General features: G+C 38.6%; 1 protein-coding gene across 3 annotated transcripts in view; it reads right to left on the bottom strand.

Moving 5' to 3' along the window:
- ikzf2 (IKAROS family zinc finger 2) overlaps window positions 1-10,670 on the bottom strand; it is a 50,390-nt gene extending 39,720 nt beyond the window's left edge. The window contains exons 1-2 of one of the 3 annotated variants that reach the window (XM_053496796.1): window positions 10,568-10,670; window positions 4,793-4,841 (exon numbers count right to left, since the gene is read on the bottom strand). In XM_053496796.1, the coding sequence (XP_053352771.1) occupies window positions 4,793-4,820 (28 nt within the window). In that variant the 5' untranslated portion in view covers window positions 4,821-4,841; window positions 10,568-10,670. Of the gene's footprint in view, window positions 1-4,792; window positions 4,842-5,059; window positions 5,280-8,130; window positions 8,309-10,567 lie in introns of those variants that run through there. The other 2 variants (XM_053496795.1, XM_053496794.1) reach the window with 2 other exon arrangements.
- Between the last annotated feature and the right edge of the window lie 7,431 nt (window positions 10,671-18,101).

Genomic DNA, 18,101 nt, shown 5'->3' with positions numbered 1-18,101 from the left:
CCTGCACGTTCATGCAGTTATCCAATAGATTCATGCAAACACACTCCCGGAGCTTCCCCTCTCGCGTGACAGAACCGGACGTTTTTTGTTTTCCGCACCAGGTTCGGTAACCGGCGCCGAGACCCAACCACACACAGAAGCTATGATTTTTTACATTCTGCTGATTATGCTGCTCGATATTAAATGATGGACATTAACCTCAGACCTGCATCTACAGGATATGATTTTTATGTATTTGGATATTTATTAATAATAGTGATGTAATGAGATGAGCCAGAAAGGAAATCTTACCAAAGCTGTTTGTGTCTGAGTTTAACTTTCTAACATTTTACTAAATACTATGAAATAGCATGCGGGGTCGCCATACAATGTGTTTGAGTTCAACACATTGGTTCACAACTTATTTTATGAATTCTGACTTTTTTTTTCTAGTAACTTTGACTTTTTCTCAGAATTCTGACTTAAAAAAATTTTTTTTTTTTACTTTTTCCCTAAGAATTCTACTTTTTTTTTCTAAGAATTCTGTTTTTTCTTCTTAGAATTCTGACTTTAATCTCAAAATTCTGACTTTGAACCATACACATGTATTCGAGTCAGAATTCGCCCAAGAAAAGTCAAAGGAATCTTTAATGGAGGCTCTAATCCTCTTTCATAAAATACCTTTCAGACATTAACATTTCATTTACATTTTGCTTTACGAGTTACATAAAAGTCTACAGGCTGCACCAATAACTGACCTTAGACATGTAGTATCAGTATGATTAAAGGGGAAAGGACTTGAAATGTAGACTACAGATACGCTTACAAAAAAAAAAAAAAAAAAAAAAAAAAGTAATGATGTCAAGTCTTTTCCAGTCTGGACGTCTACATGGATTAGGTTTAATAATTTATAGACAAGGTCCGTAGTCTGTTTAATCAGTCTCCCAGCAATTAGCATGCTCGTGTTAGAATTAGAACAGCACGACATGATTGTGGGTTCGAGATGGGCGTCCAAAATGTTAACTTTAAAGATGAATCAGAATAAGAATTATTGCTTGGTGCATCCAGTGCACCTCGATACGCCTTCCAGCCGGACAAAAACTCGTGCACGCATGACTTGCCTGAAGTTTTCTATTTATTAGCAGTGGAGAGAGCTAGGTGCCCTGCATCACTTACTTCCCGTATATAAAAAAAAAAAAAAAAAAAAAAAGGCATTGACATGTAGGTCAGAGAGAGAGAGAGACCCAGAGACAGACAGACAGGATAGGAAACACATCAGCATGCGCCAGTTAGATGAAAGGGCTCCAGTGGACACCATTTGTATGTCTAGTCGTCTGAACACGGGCTATAGGAAGTGTGTTTCCATATAAGGAGCCAGGAAGTGCAATGAGGGGGTTGTTTTATAGGCACAGGAATGGGCTTAGCATGTGAAACAACAAGGGTGATATAAATGTATATATATATATATATATATATATATATATATTTATATATAAACTCAACTGAATATCATCCTGCATGTACGTTTGAATCTTTGACGTAAGCATCTCTGCGCCGTTCTGCTGAAGCAGCTCATGTTAGAAAGCAAGAGCAGAGGCATGAACGTCTCGAGTGCCGAGGTTAGTCCTCGACACGGGCTGTGTTGAAAAATGTGAACATTCTCATCAGAAAAACATCAGCAGTGATGAAGGATTCCTAATGTTCTTCATTTATAAATGAATAAATAAATAAATAAATAAATAAATAAATATGACCTGTATTGTGGATGACCCGGATACTGTATATTTCACATTTAAAATAAGAAAATGTACAGTTTAATCAAGCTATATTATTTATCATCACAACAAGTGCTAAACCTCCTCCGTCATATTGTACATCACCGGAAATCTTAGTGAGGTTAAACATGCATTCAGTGTTTATTCAATCCATGACTGAAAATATGCATAAATTAGCAGAAAATTAAACTCGATCATCGTCCTGAGTTATGATTTCTTGTGCGCTTGAAACTCTTTCTGCTTCAGTTTCGTCTCAGATTATTATTTTTTTCCATAATTCTAAGCATGTTCTTCCTGCGGTGGTAATGATGTGAAAGATATTTATTATGCTCGAAAGCTCAAAAAGCACCGTTCTTCTGCGTTTCGTTTTCAGCGCAAAAAACAAATCTCGTTAACAGTGTGATCTTGATATCAGACACAGAATAACGTTCGGTCTAAGCAAAGGTTATAAAAATCCTCAAAAGACCTCATGTCTACATTTCCTGTGGTTTAAGATGACCAGCTTTAAATTTTTTTACTTTAAGTGAAAAAAACTAAACGAAACAAAAAACAACAACAACAAAAAAAACCAAGTAGAAATTCTTGACTCACAAAAGTAAAAGCAAAGATGTGACAGGATACAGGTTGCAGTTAATGAAGGGAAAATTTCCACAAAGGAAATCCAAGTTAGCGAACCAGCCGACTTGTATGATGAATTTGTATTAGGTTTGAAAGCAACGAAAAAGTCATGTTCGATAATGTAGATAGACGTAAGACTTTTCTTTTGAAATATCTTTTCTTAAAAAAATCTCTCTCTCTCTCTCTCTCTCTATATATATATATATATATATATATATATATATTATTGTTTTTATGAAAATGTGTTGAGTGTGGAAGTTTCAATATGAGCCACGTTCCTTATTCCAGTATCATCTCTATTAGATTTACTGTAATATGCTTTAAAGATAAAACACCGAACACGAGGATGAACATAAAGTTATTGAAAGCAAGTCATAAGTCATCACCTATTTCCCTATAGCGCAGAGTTCAACACACCGTCCCAACCCTCCAGCCCGTCCACATTTTTTTGGGCTTTTCCAGCCCCCATAAACCCCCCCCCCACCCTTCACACACTCCCCCACACCCCCCCACCCCACCGATGGCCACACCTGCACACCTGTTTGAGTGTTTGAGGTTAGAGCAAGAGCTGCAGAATGCTGAGAGTCAGGTGTGTTAGGATCTGGAAATAGAAGCGAAAAAATGTGGACGGGCGATAGGGAGGTCCCGAAGGAGTCGCGCCAGCGGAGAGCCTTGCGAAGTGAAACGCCAAATGCCAAGGTGTAGTCGAGTCGAGAGTGCGCTATGAGAACGCATTGTTCCTTCGTTTCAGGGATTAGGAGCTTCTTTGGGTCGAAACATTTCTCACATTCCATGATGTTTAATCAGTACGATGACGAGCCTGCTGTTTAAAAAAAAAAAGAAAGAAAAAAAAAAAAAGCACGGCATTTATTCCATGCACACGTCTTAATCTGTCTGCTTTTTTGGAACCAACTGTAAAAAACCTCGTGTCTGTTTTCCAGTACACCTGCATGAATTCTCTGATGAGGGACACTTTATCAGACCGTTCCATCTGAGGGAATCTGTAGCGGGGAGGTGGGAAGGTACCGCCGCGCACCTGGTACCGAAGCCTCGCGCAGATAACGACTCGCGCAACGAGCCAAGAACGGAACGGAACGGAACGAGGTTGCGAGCTTTCAGCGGGATGTTTCCACAGCTTGGCTGTTTATCGAGTCTCATCTTTGATTTCTTGAACGAGACTCAACATTCATTTCTGAGCAGATTTCAGACTAAACAAAGAACATTTAATGTTTCATTATAGCTTGATAATTCACCGGTTCGGCTCGGTGAATAACCGGAACCAGGATCAGGATAAATGTTTTTTAAAAAAAAAAAGGTCCTTGCCGGCCACTTTAATAGGAACACCGGTGAAAGTGGACGTTTAACGCGATTAAGCGTTCACGTATCAGCAGAGCAGTGTACAGTACATACATACGGTAACGCACTCACGTCAAACATTCGCACGGAACAGGGTTCAATCAGAGCTTCTGATCTCACAGGATTTCTGCTTTAAACAGAACGAGTGCGACAAGTGCTGCGAAATGTCTTGTTTTATAACCACTGTTATGAGAAACCACTGTTTAGACACGTGGTGAGAAGAAAAGCATCTCGAAACACACAACAGATCAAACCATGACGCAAAGGTTTAAAGGACTTCGATCTATCTTGTTCCTCGTTGGAAAATGTTGCATTCCGATGAATCGGACCAAGGAAAATGATTTATAAAATGACACACGCAGGTATACACACATACTGTGTATACAGTAACAATTATTTATAGAGTGGGACTGAAAAAAAAATCCTGTGCAATAAACAAACAAACAAACAAACAAACAAACAAACAAACTAAATCCCCTACTGGATAAGGCCACGCCTATTTGGGATTCAAAATAGAATGATGCGTATGATATTTAGATATTAAACAGATCCAGATTCCAATAGTGCCACTGAGTTACATCACTAACACACACACACACACACACACACACACACATACATGCACATAAGCACAAATACACATATACAGTAATATATATTTTTTTCTTTTCATTTTATGTGTTTCTTTCTGATATTAAGTATTAACGATGAAAACTTCAGGATGCCTTGGAAATAATGACGACTGTGAAAAACAAACAACACAAGAAAAAAAACTTTCCTTCTGCTCTGCTTAACTTTGTTTTTTTTTTTCCAATAACAACGGAACGCAATCTCTTGATATTGCGCAAGGATGTAACAGCATGCATGCTTCACATCCATCAACCCCCCCCAGCTCCCCCCCCCGCGCCCCCTGCCCCCCCCCTGAATCAAATAAACATCAACAGCAACAACAAATTCTTACATGTCACGCTGTTACCCATTACACTAATAAGTGAAATCCATTACACATCAATGTTACGTGGAGAAGTCACGAAAAAGGAAAAGGAGACCGAAGTCAGACTTACTTGCTAGATAGCCATCGGTTGCCTCCATGACCGTGATGCGGGGGACGAGCTGTGGAGAGGAGAAACACAGAAGCCGTCAAGAGATCTGAGCTGTGAATCTGGGACACGCAACCAAATGCTCGGCTGTGTCTCAGTGTGACCACACATGCACTAGGTTTCTACGTCTAAGATGCAATAATGACCACAGGACATAAGAGGGACGTGGACGTCTAACATATGCACAAGCGCGTGTCGATTCCCATAAACTTTAGCCATTTTTATACGTACGGCGCCGAGAGTCGAAGAGCCCCAAAGTAACATTTTTTTCTCCTTTCGTCACAATCTACACTTCTGTACTGCTAGTCGAACATTAATGACATCACCGAACACCGAACACCAGCCTCGAGAGATAATGAGTGACCTAATAACCTAAGAAAATTATCTAGATTATGCACTGTATCTTTATGAAAGACTACAACCAGATGACTCATTTCTTCTGCTACAAAATTAACACTAAACATCTCGCGCACTATATATAGTATACACGTCTCTTACAGAGGGAAAAAAAAAAAAGAACTCGAGCTGCGGGCCATCGTACCTTTCACTTTTTTTTTTTTTTTTTAAAAAGGTTTTCACACTATACAAATAGAAAATGGAGGAGGTGCAGGTTAAAGAAGGTGAAGATAAACTGTCACATCTCTCTCTCTCTCTCTCTTTCACAGCTCACTCAGATTAGTACGAATTCACGTATTCTTCAATAACATCATCTAAAAAAAAACTTTTTGTAAAACGGATTGTCTGTTATTTTTCTCTCTTGAATAGAAGGTTGACGTTTTTGCATAAAGGAGGCCTTGACTGTCTTTATTTTTGGCGGTGAAAAATATAAGACGTTTCGTGACCTTGTGCGCTCGCCTGACGCCCCAACTTCTCAGATGAAAAATCTGTCCTTACGTTCCGTTTTATTAAATAAAGTCCCGAGTAAGGGTCGTTATTAGTGACGTCAGCTCACCTAAAATGTGTCTGTTTACGCTATTTCTGAAATAAATTGAACAGAATGAAGAATAAAGACTTAAACCAATTATCGTAATCTTTCTTTCTTTCTTTTTGAAAAAAATAATAATAATAAATGAAAGGTTACAATCAATCTTATTGCTGATCAATATTTTTTTTTCTCTATTCCATAATCGAAATTTTAATTTTGGCCCTGGTCGCAAACTGTGATGAGAAAAAACAAGCATTTAAAAAAAAAAACATTGTTTATTGTTTGGAATTATAACAGAGTTATAAAAGTGATCAGACAATCGTGTGGCTAGACGGATAAATAAACCTGCAAATCTTAACTGTGGGTTCAACAAACTCAGTTGCTTCTAGTTTCTAATTTGCTTAAAGAGATGTGTGTGCATGTGTGTGTGTGTGTGTATGTGTGTGAGAGAGAGAGAGAGAGCCTCAGTGAAGAACCTGCACAGTGAATAATATTAATAAACCTAAATGTAAACTCTTTCAATCCGGTTCTACTTTCACAACGCGGACGTCATGTCTAATCTGAGTCTTAAAAAAAGAAACAAACAAAAAAAAACATCAACAACCGTGTGAGGAAACCTGCAGTACCTCGCTGTCAGAAAAAAAAAGAAAAAAAAAACCCTGAGTAAAATTAAAACTGAATAATTATAGGATCATTTGTAACATAATAGAAAGGAAGGCGCACGTTAATGAGGCGAAGATGAAGTACTGCTCGACCCTCGAACCTCCTCCACCATGGACGGTCCCACGCTGCAGCTACACCAACTCTAATGAGTTCCTGAATACATTTTTTATTTTTATGTCTTAATTAACGTCACACGCTTCTTTTTATAATTTTTTTTTTTTTTTTTAATCACTCCTTCACTGGAGTTTGATTTTAAACAAACTTTAAAATGAGAAACTAGAACGTGATGTATTGAAACGGTGTCCAGTCACATCTGGATTTGGGCCTTTGGGTTTTACTCGCACTCATGTTCAACATAATGGCGCCGGATTTTTATGATTTTTTTTTTTTCTAATCCCTTCCGAGTTATGATCCGGGGTCAGATTAGCAGCATGCTAAGTATAAACACCAAACTGATATATATATATATATATATATAAACTCAACTTTATTAAACAAGACCTTAGCAACACTACTGAGTATCAGATTAACTCCTATAATCAACAGTGTTGAATTAACACCTCAAAATCCGGATTATAATCCTAAACATGCTAGATTACCACTTTAAACACATAAAATCCTCACAGCCTTGAATTAGCATACACAGCACAGGATCGTAGTCGACATTTCTGAATGAACACCAATGAAACCCCGGGCTAACACCCGAAAATGGTGTTGTTAGCTGATATACAACGTTAAATTAACTCTCGAAGCACACCTGAGGCCTTGGATTATAATCTAATCTAGAGTGTTTCATTTACTCTCAGTGTTGCAGTAACAAGCAGGGATACTGAAAGCACTGACTAAATGTCTACGCCGATGAGTGATCTCTCACAGTACCGGTTTCTATTAAAGTCCTTAAATTTACTTCGTAATGAGGATTAAATTAACTCTTACATTCCGGGATTAACGCCTGGAATAACTCGTACAGCGGATGACGAGCTAGAGTCGACTCGAGTGTTTTAATAAATATTTACAATGGTAAAATAAATAAATAAATAAAATAAATAAAAACATCAAGGCCTACCGTCATAAATTAACTCACACTGGTTTGGATCAACATCTTAAAATCCTAAATTAATCCTTACAGCCCTAAATTAATAATATGTTTTTAATGTGAGGCTTTTAAGTGTGATTGATTGATTTATTTTATTTATTTATTATAATTTTTTTTTTTTTTATGTGTGTGATAAATCAGCTCTTTGAATTGCAGAACTAACACCTGCGGCATCGGAGTGACTCTTAACAAGTGCTGAAACCTTCTCCACAGTGTTAACTTCGCTCGTACAGCAGACAGAGGAAGAATTAGGAAGTGTAAATTCTTAAAGATCTTAAATGTTCACCCAAGGGCTGGTGTCTTGATCGGGGAGTGCATATGTTTATTTCAATTATGTTCACGAGATCATTTTTCCTGAACTGTTCAACTTTATGTTCAATATTTATGTTTATTAGTCTCTCTCGCTCTTTCTCTCTCTCATTCTACACACACACACACACACACACACAGTGGAATCCAGTGCAGTACTACATCTACAGTATAGAGTCAGTAATAAGTACAATGCATTTAAATAAAGAAGTTTACCCTGTAACATGATGCAAATCTAATTTTCAGCATGAAGGAAAAAACAAACCATGTATAAATGCATGTCAGTCTGTGAGTAATATAAATCTTTACCTTGTCTGATCTCCCCCTATGAAAATGCTTAAAAGCTGAATGGATAAAAGGATCCCAAAAACAAGAGCACAATACACCCAAGAAAATGTCTCTGAGATAACGTCCTGAGACAGACAGCTCCTAAATGACTCGGGTGTCTTCTTCTGATAAGCCTGTGATCGGGACGCAGTCATCAGGAGATCAGCATTGGCCACAAGTGGAAAAAAAAAAAAAAAAAGACTCACAAAAAGTTACCAAAGACACGACATTGAGTGCCATTACCAGGGTTGCCAGGTGTAAGGAAAATGTACACAATTATAACTGTATTAAATAAATCAAATGATCGATGTTTAAACCTGGGAATCATTTTCTCCTGGGATTATGTTCATATCATTACATCAAAGATAATAAGAAAACTAAAATATTAATTAAAACACATTTTTCAGTTACATAAACGGGGTTTAGCAATCCCTGGCAACCCCAGGCAACCCGGGCGACTGCCCACTTCCTATTCGAACCTGTCAAACTTTTCCACTTTTCCATCTCCGCACCTGGCGTTACTTTGTTTCCATCGGGCCCTTTAATAATGTCGCGCGCTTTTTTTTTCTTTTTCTTTTTTTTCGGTTTTGCTTGTTTTTTTGTTTTATCACCGTGATTCAATTTTGCTGCTGAATTTGATCAAAGGAAGCAGGTTTATACTGAAAGAATGACGGAGAAGGAGGGAAAGTGTGTGTGTGTGTGTGTGTGTGTGTGAGAGAGAGAGAGTAGAACTGGATCCACCGGTTCCTTGTAGAATTGGCTATAAATAAGGAAACAGGAACAGCCTCTTTCATTTTTTTTTTTTTAAAGCAGGACTAATGATTGAATTTTAACGTTTAGGGATGAGATTACAAACAGTTAGCGTGGGTTGCTAAGCTCTGCTTTTTTGTATGACAGGTTTTTGGTCACTATGGCAACAACTTTTGGCTGTCTCTTAATAATAATAATAATAATAATAATTTATATATATATATATATATATATATGTATATAAAGATGGATAGATAGATAGATAGATAGATAGATGTCTGGGTTAACCCAATAAAAAAAATATATTTTTTTAATGTTTGACTAATAGTACTGGACAGGTTGCCAATCCATCTCAGGGCACATAAAATATACACACCGACACCAACTCACATACACTCATTCACACACTACAGGCAATTTGGGAACAGCAATTAGCCTAACCTGCATGTCTTTGGAATGTGTAAGGAAACCGGAGTACCCGGAGGAAACCCACCAAGCACAGGGAGAACATGTAAACTCCACGCACACAGACTCTGAGGCGGGAATCGAACCTGGACCCTGGAGGTCCGAGGTGACAGTGTTATCCACCATGCCGCCAGGTATATGATTAAACACGTAAATAAAAAATAAATCAATAAATAAAAGTTGCGGTACTACTGTATGTACAGTGCAATTACGGGATCATCATTAATGGTATTAAGGTGAATATAGATAGGTATATTGATCAGGATAGGATTTATTATTATAATCTCTCTCTCTCTCTCTCTCTCTCTTATATGTCTGTGCATTATGCAGAAGTAATCTTATTAAAGATCTTTGGCTGTAAACTATCTTACATTTTTATCACATTAGGTTCATATTATAGCCTAATTTTTTGTGCAATCCGGCTCGGTGATTCCCACCCTGGAGGTGTATCCAGCGTTTCTATGGCAGTTACCCTTAGGGAGTCCAGTTGCCAGCTCATGATTAGCTTAACCTGCCTGTTTTTGGACTGTAGGAGGAAACCGGAGAACAAAGTGCAAAGTAGTGCAAATTGCATGCGCACAGACCCAGAGGCGGGAATCGAACCCAGACCATAGAGGTGCAAGGTGACAGTGCTAAAGCCTACATTAATATTAATGTTAGCCCATCAATGCATCTCCTGATATTTGATATTTATGCCATAATAATAATAATAATACAAACTAGGACTTGTTTAGATCAGTTTAATCAGTTATTCAATAGAGTGCTTCCACTTCACAAACCTGAATCGATGTTAAACTCAGTAAAATGGACATTCCTGAAATATTAACTCAGTCAATCCCTCCCTGCAGTGCTCCTGTTGCAACAGGTGATCCGATAACCGCACTGTCCGGGTTGCCAGATTGGTCCCACAACACTCACCACGGTGGCCAGATCGTATGCATAGTTTCGCATCCCAGGTTCACGTCAAAGCTCAGTCCGCTCCTAACCCTTTTCTTAACCGCATTTCGAATCCGGGATAACCTCATAGCGGTTGTATAAATTCGCCAGAGAAACAAATGATGAAGAGGATTCGCGATCAACCTGGCAACCGGTTGCTCCGAGCCCCGCGTTAGAGACGGAGATCTCCGCAATAAAACCCCGCAAACGGCATTGTGGGGGGAAATAAAGCAACAGCGGTGCGTGAAGCCTGGTCATGGGTCGTTACCTGAGCAGTTCTGAGGAAGGGTCAGTGCTACATCCTCCACGGAGAGAAGAAGATCATCAGAGTGAACGCGAAGCTGATCAAAAAGCCAGAGGAACACATCCAACAGGCAGAGTTACACAGGGACCGGGTTGCCAGGTTGGCGCCTTTCATATCATAATATGGGTGTTTTGTATTCTCACTGGCTTGTCAGACGACCTTGGGGCGGGAAGATGGAATGCATCCTTCTGTTCTGATCTGGACACTGTCAATAACAAATTCCAGTATAATAAATAAAGCAAATATAATATATATGTATAATAAATAAATAAATAAATAAATAAATAAGATAACAAAAACGAACCCCAGGTTCCGGGTTCGATTCCTGGTTCTGGGTCTGTCTGTGCATGTGCTTGGTGGATTTCTTCCTGTTTCTTCTCACAGTCCCAAAGCCCATAGTGTGTGAGTGTGAGTGTGTGTGTGTGCGCTGTGATCAATTGGCACCCTGTCCAGGTGTGCCAATTGGCCCCCGTGATCCATTATACAGGATAAAGTGGTATAGATGAAGATGAACAAATCGGAATGCATCTAACTGGAAATTCTTTTAATGTCTAACACTATAAATTGTACCTCTATATTCTCACTTACTCTCGTCCGGAGCCTATCCCCGGAAGACTAAGGGCACGAGGCAGGGTAAGCCAGGATGGGGTGCCAATACATTGCATTCCAATCATTCACACACTACAGGCAGTTTGGGAACGGCAATTAGCCTAATCTGCATGTCTTTGGGCCGTGAAAGGTATGAGAAGGAAGCCCACCAATGACTGAAAGAACATGCATACTCCATGCTCACAGACTCCAGGCAGAAATAAAACTCGGAACCTGGAGGCAGCAGCGCTAATTGCACTATTGCACGCCAATGTTCTGCTAGGGACATTATAATCAGAATCAGGTTTAATTTCATATACATAAGATATAATCAGAGTCTTTAGAGTATGTAACAGATGTACATAAAGTGTGCAATGTAGTGCAAGTAACCGTAGTGTGCATCACATATAATAAGTTGTGCAAAGAGCAGGAATGTGCAGTAGGATGTAAAAAGTTTGAAAGAAGCATGTTGGTGCTTTTACACAATATACAGTACAATGCATTTTGTTCAGTGCAAATAACAGTGATCTAGGACATAAGAAGTTTGTAAAAAAAAACATGTTGGTGCTTTTATACAGAGAATTACATATAGTCAAGTTCAACTGAACAAATAAAAAATGTTTGGTCACTGATATCAAGTATTATGTAAGGATATGTTTCTATAAGATTTGTGGAAGGAATCTTCAGAGTCAGCAGCCATTTTCTTATTGATACAACAGAAAAAAATAAAAACATTATAGCTGCCATAGCATAAACAAGACACATCTGATCTGCACGCAGCTTTGCACGGGTTTTTTACGCTGAATTCCCTTCCGGACGCTTTATCTCGGCTTGGGTTTGGGCATTGGGTGTGAAATGACCCCTGGCCTTCTGCATGGCAGGTAAGAAAACTAATCACTGAGCCGCCAATGCCCCATGATGTAATCCATTAATATATTAAAAACTAGTGTAAGTATCTGTCTTTGAAGGGGAAAAAGTTTTTTTTTAATAGTTGAAAGTTTAAAGCTAAAAATAAATTAATCAGCTTTAATGTAATCAGTGATATACTTTTTTTTTAGGTTGGAGCCCACGTACTGAACATCTCTTTCTGTACGGCAGAACTCTCTGTGTAACTTATTACTACAAAGAAATCACATTCTGTAAGGTTGAGTATCTTATGCCTTGTTTATGCTACGTTGAATCTGAGAATCTGAGAATCTAAGAATGAATCTGCACATGACAAATTGCTTAAAATGATAATAAATACAAAACAACAGTATAAATAAAAGCACAAAAGATTTGAAACATACACAGAAGCACCACATACTAATTTGCACAACACCACCTGCGATATACTGGGAGAATACTAGCAGTGCCGTAATCTTTATGGTATTTGTATACATAGATTGCACTGTATCTCATTAAATTACTCATGTTTGATAAAAAAAAAAAATCATATTTTAGATATGCCATTAGCATTTATTATTATTATGTTTTATTGCCTAGTAGTTAAATAAAGTTATTTTAATAACGATATTTTAATCTGTATGTTAATACGGATTTAACTGATTTGTGTGTTGCCTCTCACAACGTTGTCTCTCTTATTTTACACGGTGCAGGCGTACAAGCTAAATGTGTAGTTAATGTCTGTGCAAGGTAGCAGTATGTACTGTACAGTAAAGAGTGAACTTGAATGTGCATGTCTTTGCGTGCACACTCGTGAGAGTGAGTGCTCTTTGTGGTTGAGTTTTGCTACGTTATCTGGATGCTAGCTGACAGCGGCGGGAGATTTAACTGTACAGCGAGCAGCTCAGGATCACAACTAGTCCATCATGTAAGAAAAAAAAAAAAAAAACGCCTACAGAAATATAAATCAGATTCTGAGAAGGAGAGCCTGTGGCTTAACAGAGCAGAATCGGTTAACAGAGCATCATTGTTGCAGTCACAATTTAATTGTGGTACAGTTTGCTCCTACCAATGGTTTGTGCGTAGAGGTGTGTGATATTTTATTATGACAATTCTTTTTAGAATTAAAGTATTAAACATGGATAGGTTGAGAAAAAACAATTGTGTTCATGTCTAAGATTCCTTTTTGCATTTAATTTAAGAAAAAAAACAGACTTTTTATACACATTTTTGATTGCAGATGCTGAAATTACATACAGAATTACAGCTGTTGTATGACCTCACCTAGGGCCTTACAACCCCACAGGCCGGCACTTCCTGTTCGGCAACCGGAGAGTGATGAGTGATGAGATGAGAAATCAAAATAGTCATTGGATAAAGATAACGTTTTATCTTAAAATGACTCCAGTGCATAAAAAAAAATCAATCACTTATACCACTTCAGCGCTGTTATTTCAGCCAAAGTGAAAATATGAACTACTACTGTTTTAAAGTAGATTAACATATCCAACACATAACATTTATAACTTTTACTCAACATTTTGATTAGAATTATGGTGCAGGTTAAACTTCAGTCAGATATCCAAGTACTGCAAAAGTTTCATTGAATTCTGTCCAGACAGTTTTGTGTGATGCTGTGATAAAGTCTGGCTGGACAGACGTACAGGCAGACATATAGACAAAAAAATTTATGAGATTGGTTTCGGGTCCTCTAATGTATTAAATGTAAAGATATGATCAAAAGAGTTCTGACCAGTGTACAGACAAAACCTTTCTTTTATTTATTTAGATGTATTGAAGACATCACCATGGTACCCACCAAAGGGAAATAAAACACTTCAGAACAGCTTTCAGGATGAAAAATCATTTATTTGCTGACCTTACTTGATGATAACAATCCATCCATCCATTTTCCTAGAGCATATCCCATGGAACAGGGCAGGGCACACCAGGATACGGGGCACAAGCACACACACTTACAATCAAACATTTGGAAATGCAAATCTGCCTAAGCCTTATGTCTTATAACTGTGGGAGAAAACCAGAGAATCTGGAGGATACCTACCATGGCATGATAAGAACTAGGTGTAAAAAATTATTAAAGGGGAACTTTAGTTGTGTAACAGCATTGCTAATATGCTATTTACCTATCCGTTCCTCCATCCCTCCATCCATCCATCTGTCCATCCTTCCATCCATCCATTTTCTATGATGTTTATCCTGTGTAGGGTTTTGGAGGATGACCTGAAGGCCAAGCTGTCCCAAGAAGATCATTCATGCCATGGTTTTTCCATGTGGTCCTGTCACCTGTAACCTCATGTGTTTCTGAGCAGCAGTGAGTGATTATCATCAGGTGACACAAGGAGGACTGCAAGATGAATCTGGCACGACTAAGGAGCCCATGTTTTTTATGTTGGAGTTTTCATGTTCTCCCCATACTTGGTGGGTTTCCTTCCACAGTGTGTGCTTGTGTGCCCTGTGACAGACTGGCCCATTTCTAGGGTGTACCCCGCCTAGTGCCACGAGGCCCCTGGGATAGGCTCCAATGCTACCGTGACCCTGAACAAGATAAGCGGTATAGAGATTGAGTGAGTCATTAACCTAGTGTATATTGTTTATTTTTTTATTCTGTAAGTACATCATATCCAAGCACCTGTAAAAATACAATGCAGTACAATAACAATAGCATAATATGAAACAGTGCCATTACATACATTATTTTGTAAATATGGACCAGGTTCAAAAGACGTAAAACGACTTCTGCACAGTACAGTAGAAAGCGCAACTTTGTTTATTTCCGAGAGTTTTCCATACAATTTTACATATGCAACAATGTGGTGTGCCTCATTTCCTATGTAAGGAGGTCAGCTATACTGATCATTTACATAAAGCTGAGTGGAAAAAGGTTAGCACAAAATTTACAGCAACGCTGTCAGCTTTTCTTTTCTTTTTTTTTTTTTTTGTTATCAGCATGTTTGAAAGTTCATGAACAGATCATTTGGTTAAGGCTCATTAAGGTGCGTAATATAAGTGTTTAAAACAGTCAAAACATGTTTGCCAGACAGGTTCAATGGGAGTGGTCCAGATTTCTTGGATAGTCTGTGAGATAAAGCCGCGTTAGAAGGCCCTGGCTTTACCATAGTGTTGAGGTATTCTTGTAATGGAACACTTCAAACCACTTGTTGGATTGTCTAGCTTTGGATCCTATCAGGGAGTTCCAAGAGAACTCTGCAGGAGAATTTCATCTTTATTTTGTCATTATGTTTTAGGTTTCAGAAGAAGAGTGCTCAAAAAATTGTTAAATTTTAAGATGATTTTAAAAGAATTATTGTTTGTTGCGTCCATCGCACCCTTGATACACATACCATCTGGCCCCGAACACCTGGGAGAGATGAACAAATACACACAGGATGTCTGAATATCTGTGTTTATTATCAGCAAAGACGGCATATTTAAGCTTTTGGATCAGGTACCCTAAGTCCCGTACATCCGGTACATCAAAAGGTCATTATCAAGTAAGTCATAAAGAGACCCGGAGACAGACAGACGATAGGTAATGCATTTGAATTTTCTGATTAAACAAAAGGGTTTTAGCAGAGACAAACTGGTTGGAAGTCTATTTGTGTGGATACGGTCAGCTCCGTCAGACCAAGTAGCTCCATTTTACATGCATTTAGTAGTCTCTGTGCTAATGTAAACCAATTGTCTTCCTTCCTAAGCGTAAAATTCACCAGCATTGTTGTTCTGATTTCAGCCACAAATGATCCAACACATACTTTTTTTCATAGCACTGTAGATTACCTGTCAGAGAATTACAAATTCCAGGTCAGCAGGGCTTGGACTTGTAGCTGACTCTCTGGGTTTATAACAGGAGAACGTTTTGGAGAGATAACAGGAGAATCAGGTACACTCTTTAGTTTTTCAGGACCTTATCCTTCAAAGAATCTCACCCACAGGACGTTTGACCAGAAGTCATTTTTTCACCTTCTTATGTTCTTTGTCCATGTCACTAAAACACACACAGAGTAAAGAACACACAGGAAAGAAAGGACATTATTGGGTTATATAGAAATCTAAATTATTTTTATGAGCAGGTGAAACTCCCTACATCTTCCCACAAATTTCTTCTCCCATTACAGCATTTACAAATTCCAGGAATGTCACTTCTAGCACTCCATAATGGACGTCTTTCCGATCTTAATGTTTTTCATTTTAAACCTTTATGAAACAGTGAAGAGGCTTGTTAATTGTATAACTACAATCACCAGCTTCCACACCTCTGGGAGAAATCACACCCACCAGCTTGCAGCTATGAAGTTCTCTAACACCATAGTAATCTCAGCTACAGCAACATACTCTAAAACGCCAAAAATTATACAGTACTGCCTCCGAAATGGATGGTTTGTCCAGCAGGCTAAGGAGTTTCTCAGAAGCACTTCCTCTATCATCACTACCCAGCAGTAACTTTGTGATATTATGTGTCGGTCCATCTTCTTGAGGTGCTGAACAATGTTTGCTGAACAAGATCTCCTTGTTCAACTTAACAGCTGGTCAAGTCCAATAGTGTTCATAGGCATGTTACTGCTGTAAGTTCTGACATCCATCTGGCCACAAGATAAAATAAACTCTCATTTTAGCTTCTGTCAGAAGCCCTCAAGCAAACATACAATGATCTTAAAGGTTTACCAATTAAATCTTGTTGATACTAGATTTATAAAATCAAAAGTGATGATCAATTGCTGAGCAACCAAATCATCACAGCCAAATATCAGATAATGCAGTAACAGAAGTATTGGTTCAAGGTGCTCCGGTAAGGATTACATTTATATCCTCTTTTATACAGTCTTTTACCCTTTGTACGGTCAGGGGAGCCTTTCCCAGGCAACTCAGGACACAAGGCGGTGTACACCATGAATGGGCTGCCAACACACTGCTGGGCACAACCCTGGAGTTAAGCACCAGGACGCCTTTTCCTGCACTACTCAACTTTATTAGTGACATTAACACATTAAAAATGAAAATTGATTATCAATTACTCACGTAAGATATTGCAAGAAATTTGCCTCGGCATACAAAACAATTTTTGGCATACGAGCGAACGAACCGAGCTGAATCGAACGCTGTGTGTACGCCCGGGAGCTGTTCAAAACTTGTTTGCATCGGTGGAAAGCCAAGCAAAGTTCTGACATCCGTCTGGCCACAAGTTTAAACCTAGTTTTTTTTTTTAGGTGTTTTTTTGCATTTTGTGCAAGATTTAGTAAAGACATACAGTGGTGTGAAAAACTATTTGCCCCCTTCTTGATTTCTTATTCTTTTGCCTATTTGTCACACAAAAATTTTTCTGATCATCAAACACATTTAACTATTAGTCAAAGATAACACAAGTAAACACAAAATGCAGTTTTTAAATGATGGTTTTTATTATTTAGGGAGAAAAAAATCCAAACCTACATGGCCCTGTGTGAAAAAGTAATTGCCCCCTGAACCTAATAACTGGTTGGGCCACCCTTAGCAGCAATAACTGCAATCAAGCGTTTGCGATAACTTGCAACAAGTCTTTTACAGAGCTCTGGAGGAATTTTGGCCCACTCATCTTTGCAGAATTGTTGTAATTCAGCTTTATTTGAGGGTTTTCTAGCATGAACCGCCTTTTTAAGGTCATGCCACAACATCTCAATAGGATTCAGGTCAGGACTTTGACTGGGCCACTCCAAAGTCTTCATTTTGTTTTTCTTCAGCCATTCAGAGGTGGATTTGCTGGTGTGTTTTGGGTCATTGTCCTGCTGCAGCACCCAAGATCGCTTCAGCTTGAGTTGACGAACAGATGGCCGGACATTCTCCTTCAGGATTTTTTGGTAGACAGTAGAATTCATGGTTCCATCTATCACAGCAAGCCATCCAGGTCCTGAAGCAGCAAAACAACCCCAGACCATCACACTACCACCCCCATATTTTACTGTTGGTATGGTGTTCTTTTTCTGAAATGCTGTGTTACTTTTACGCCAGATGTAACGGGACACGCACC

Source organism: Clarias gariepinus, chromosome 5 (assembly GCF_024256425.1).
Source record: "Clarias gariepinus isolate MV-2021 ecotype Netherlands chromosome 5, CGAR_prim_01v2, whole genome shotgun sequence".
Lineage (NCBI taxonomy): Eukaryota > Metazoa > Chordata > Actinopteri > Siluriformes > Clariidae > Clarias > Clarias gariepinus.
The sequence above is the reverse complement of the archived record's forward strand: the minus strand, read 5'-3'. Positions and strand labels throughout refer to the sequence as shown.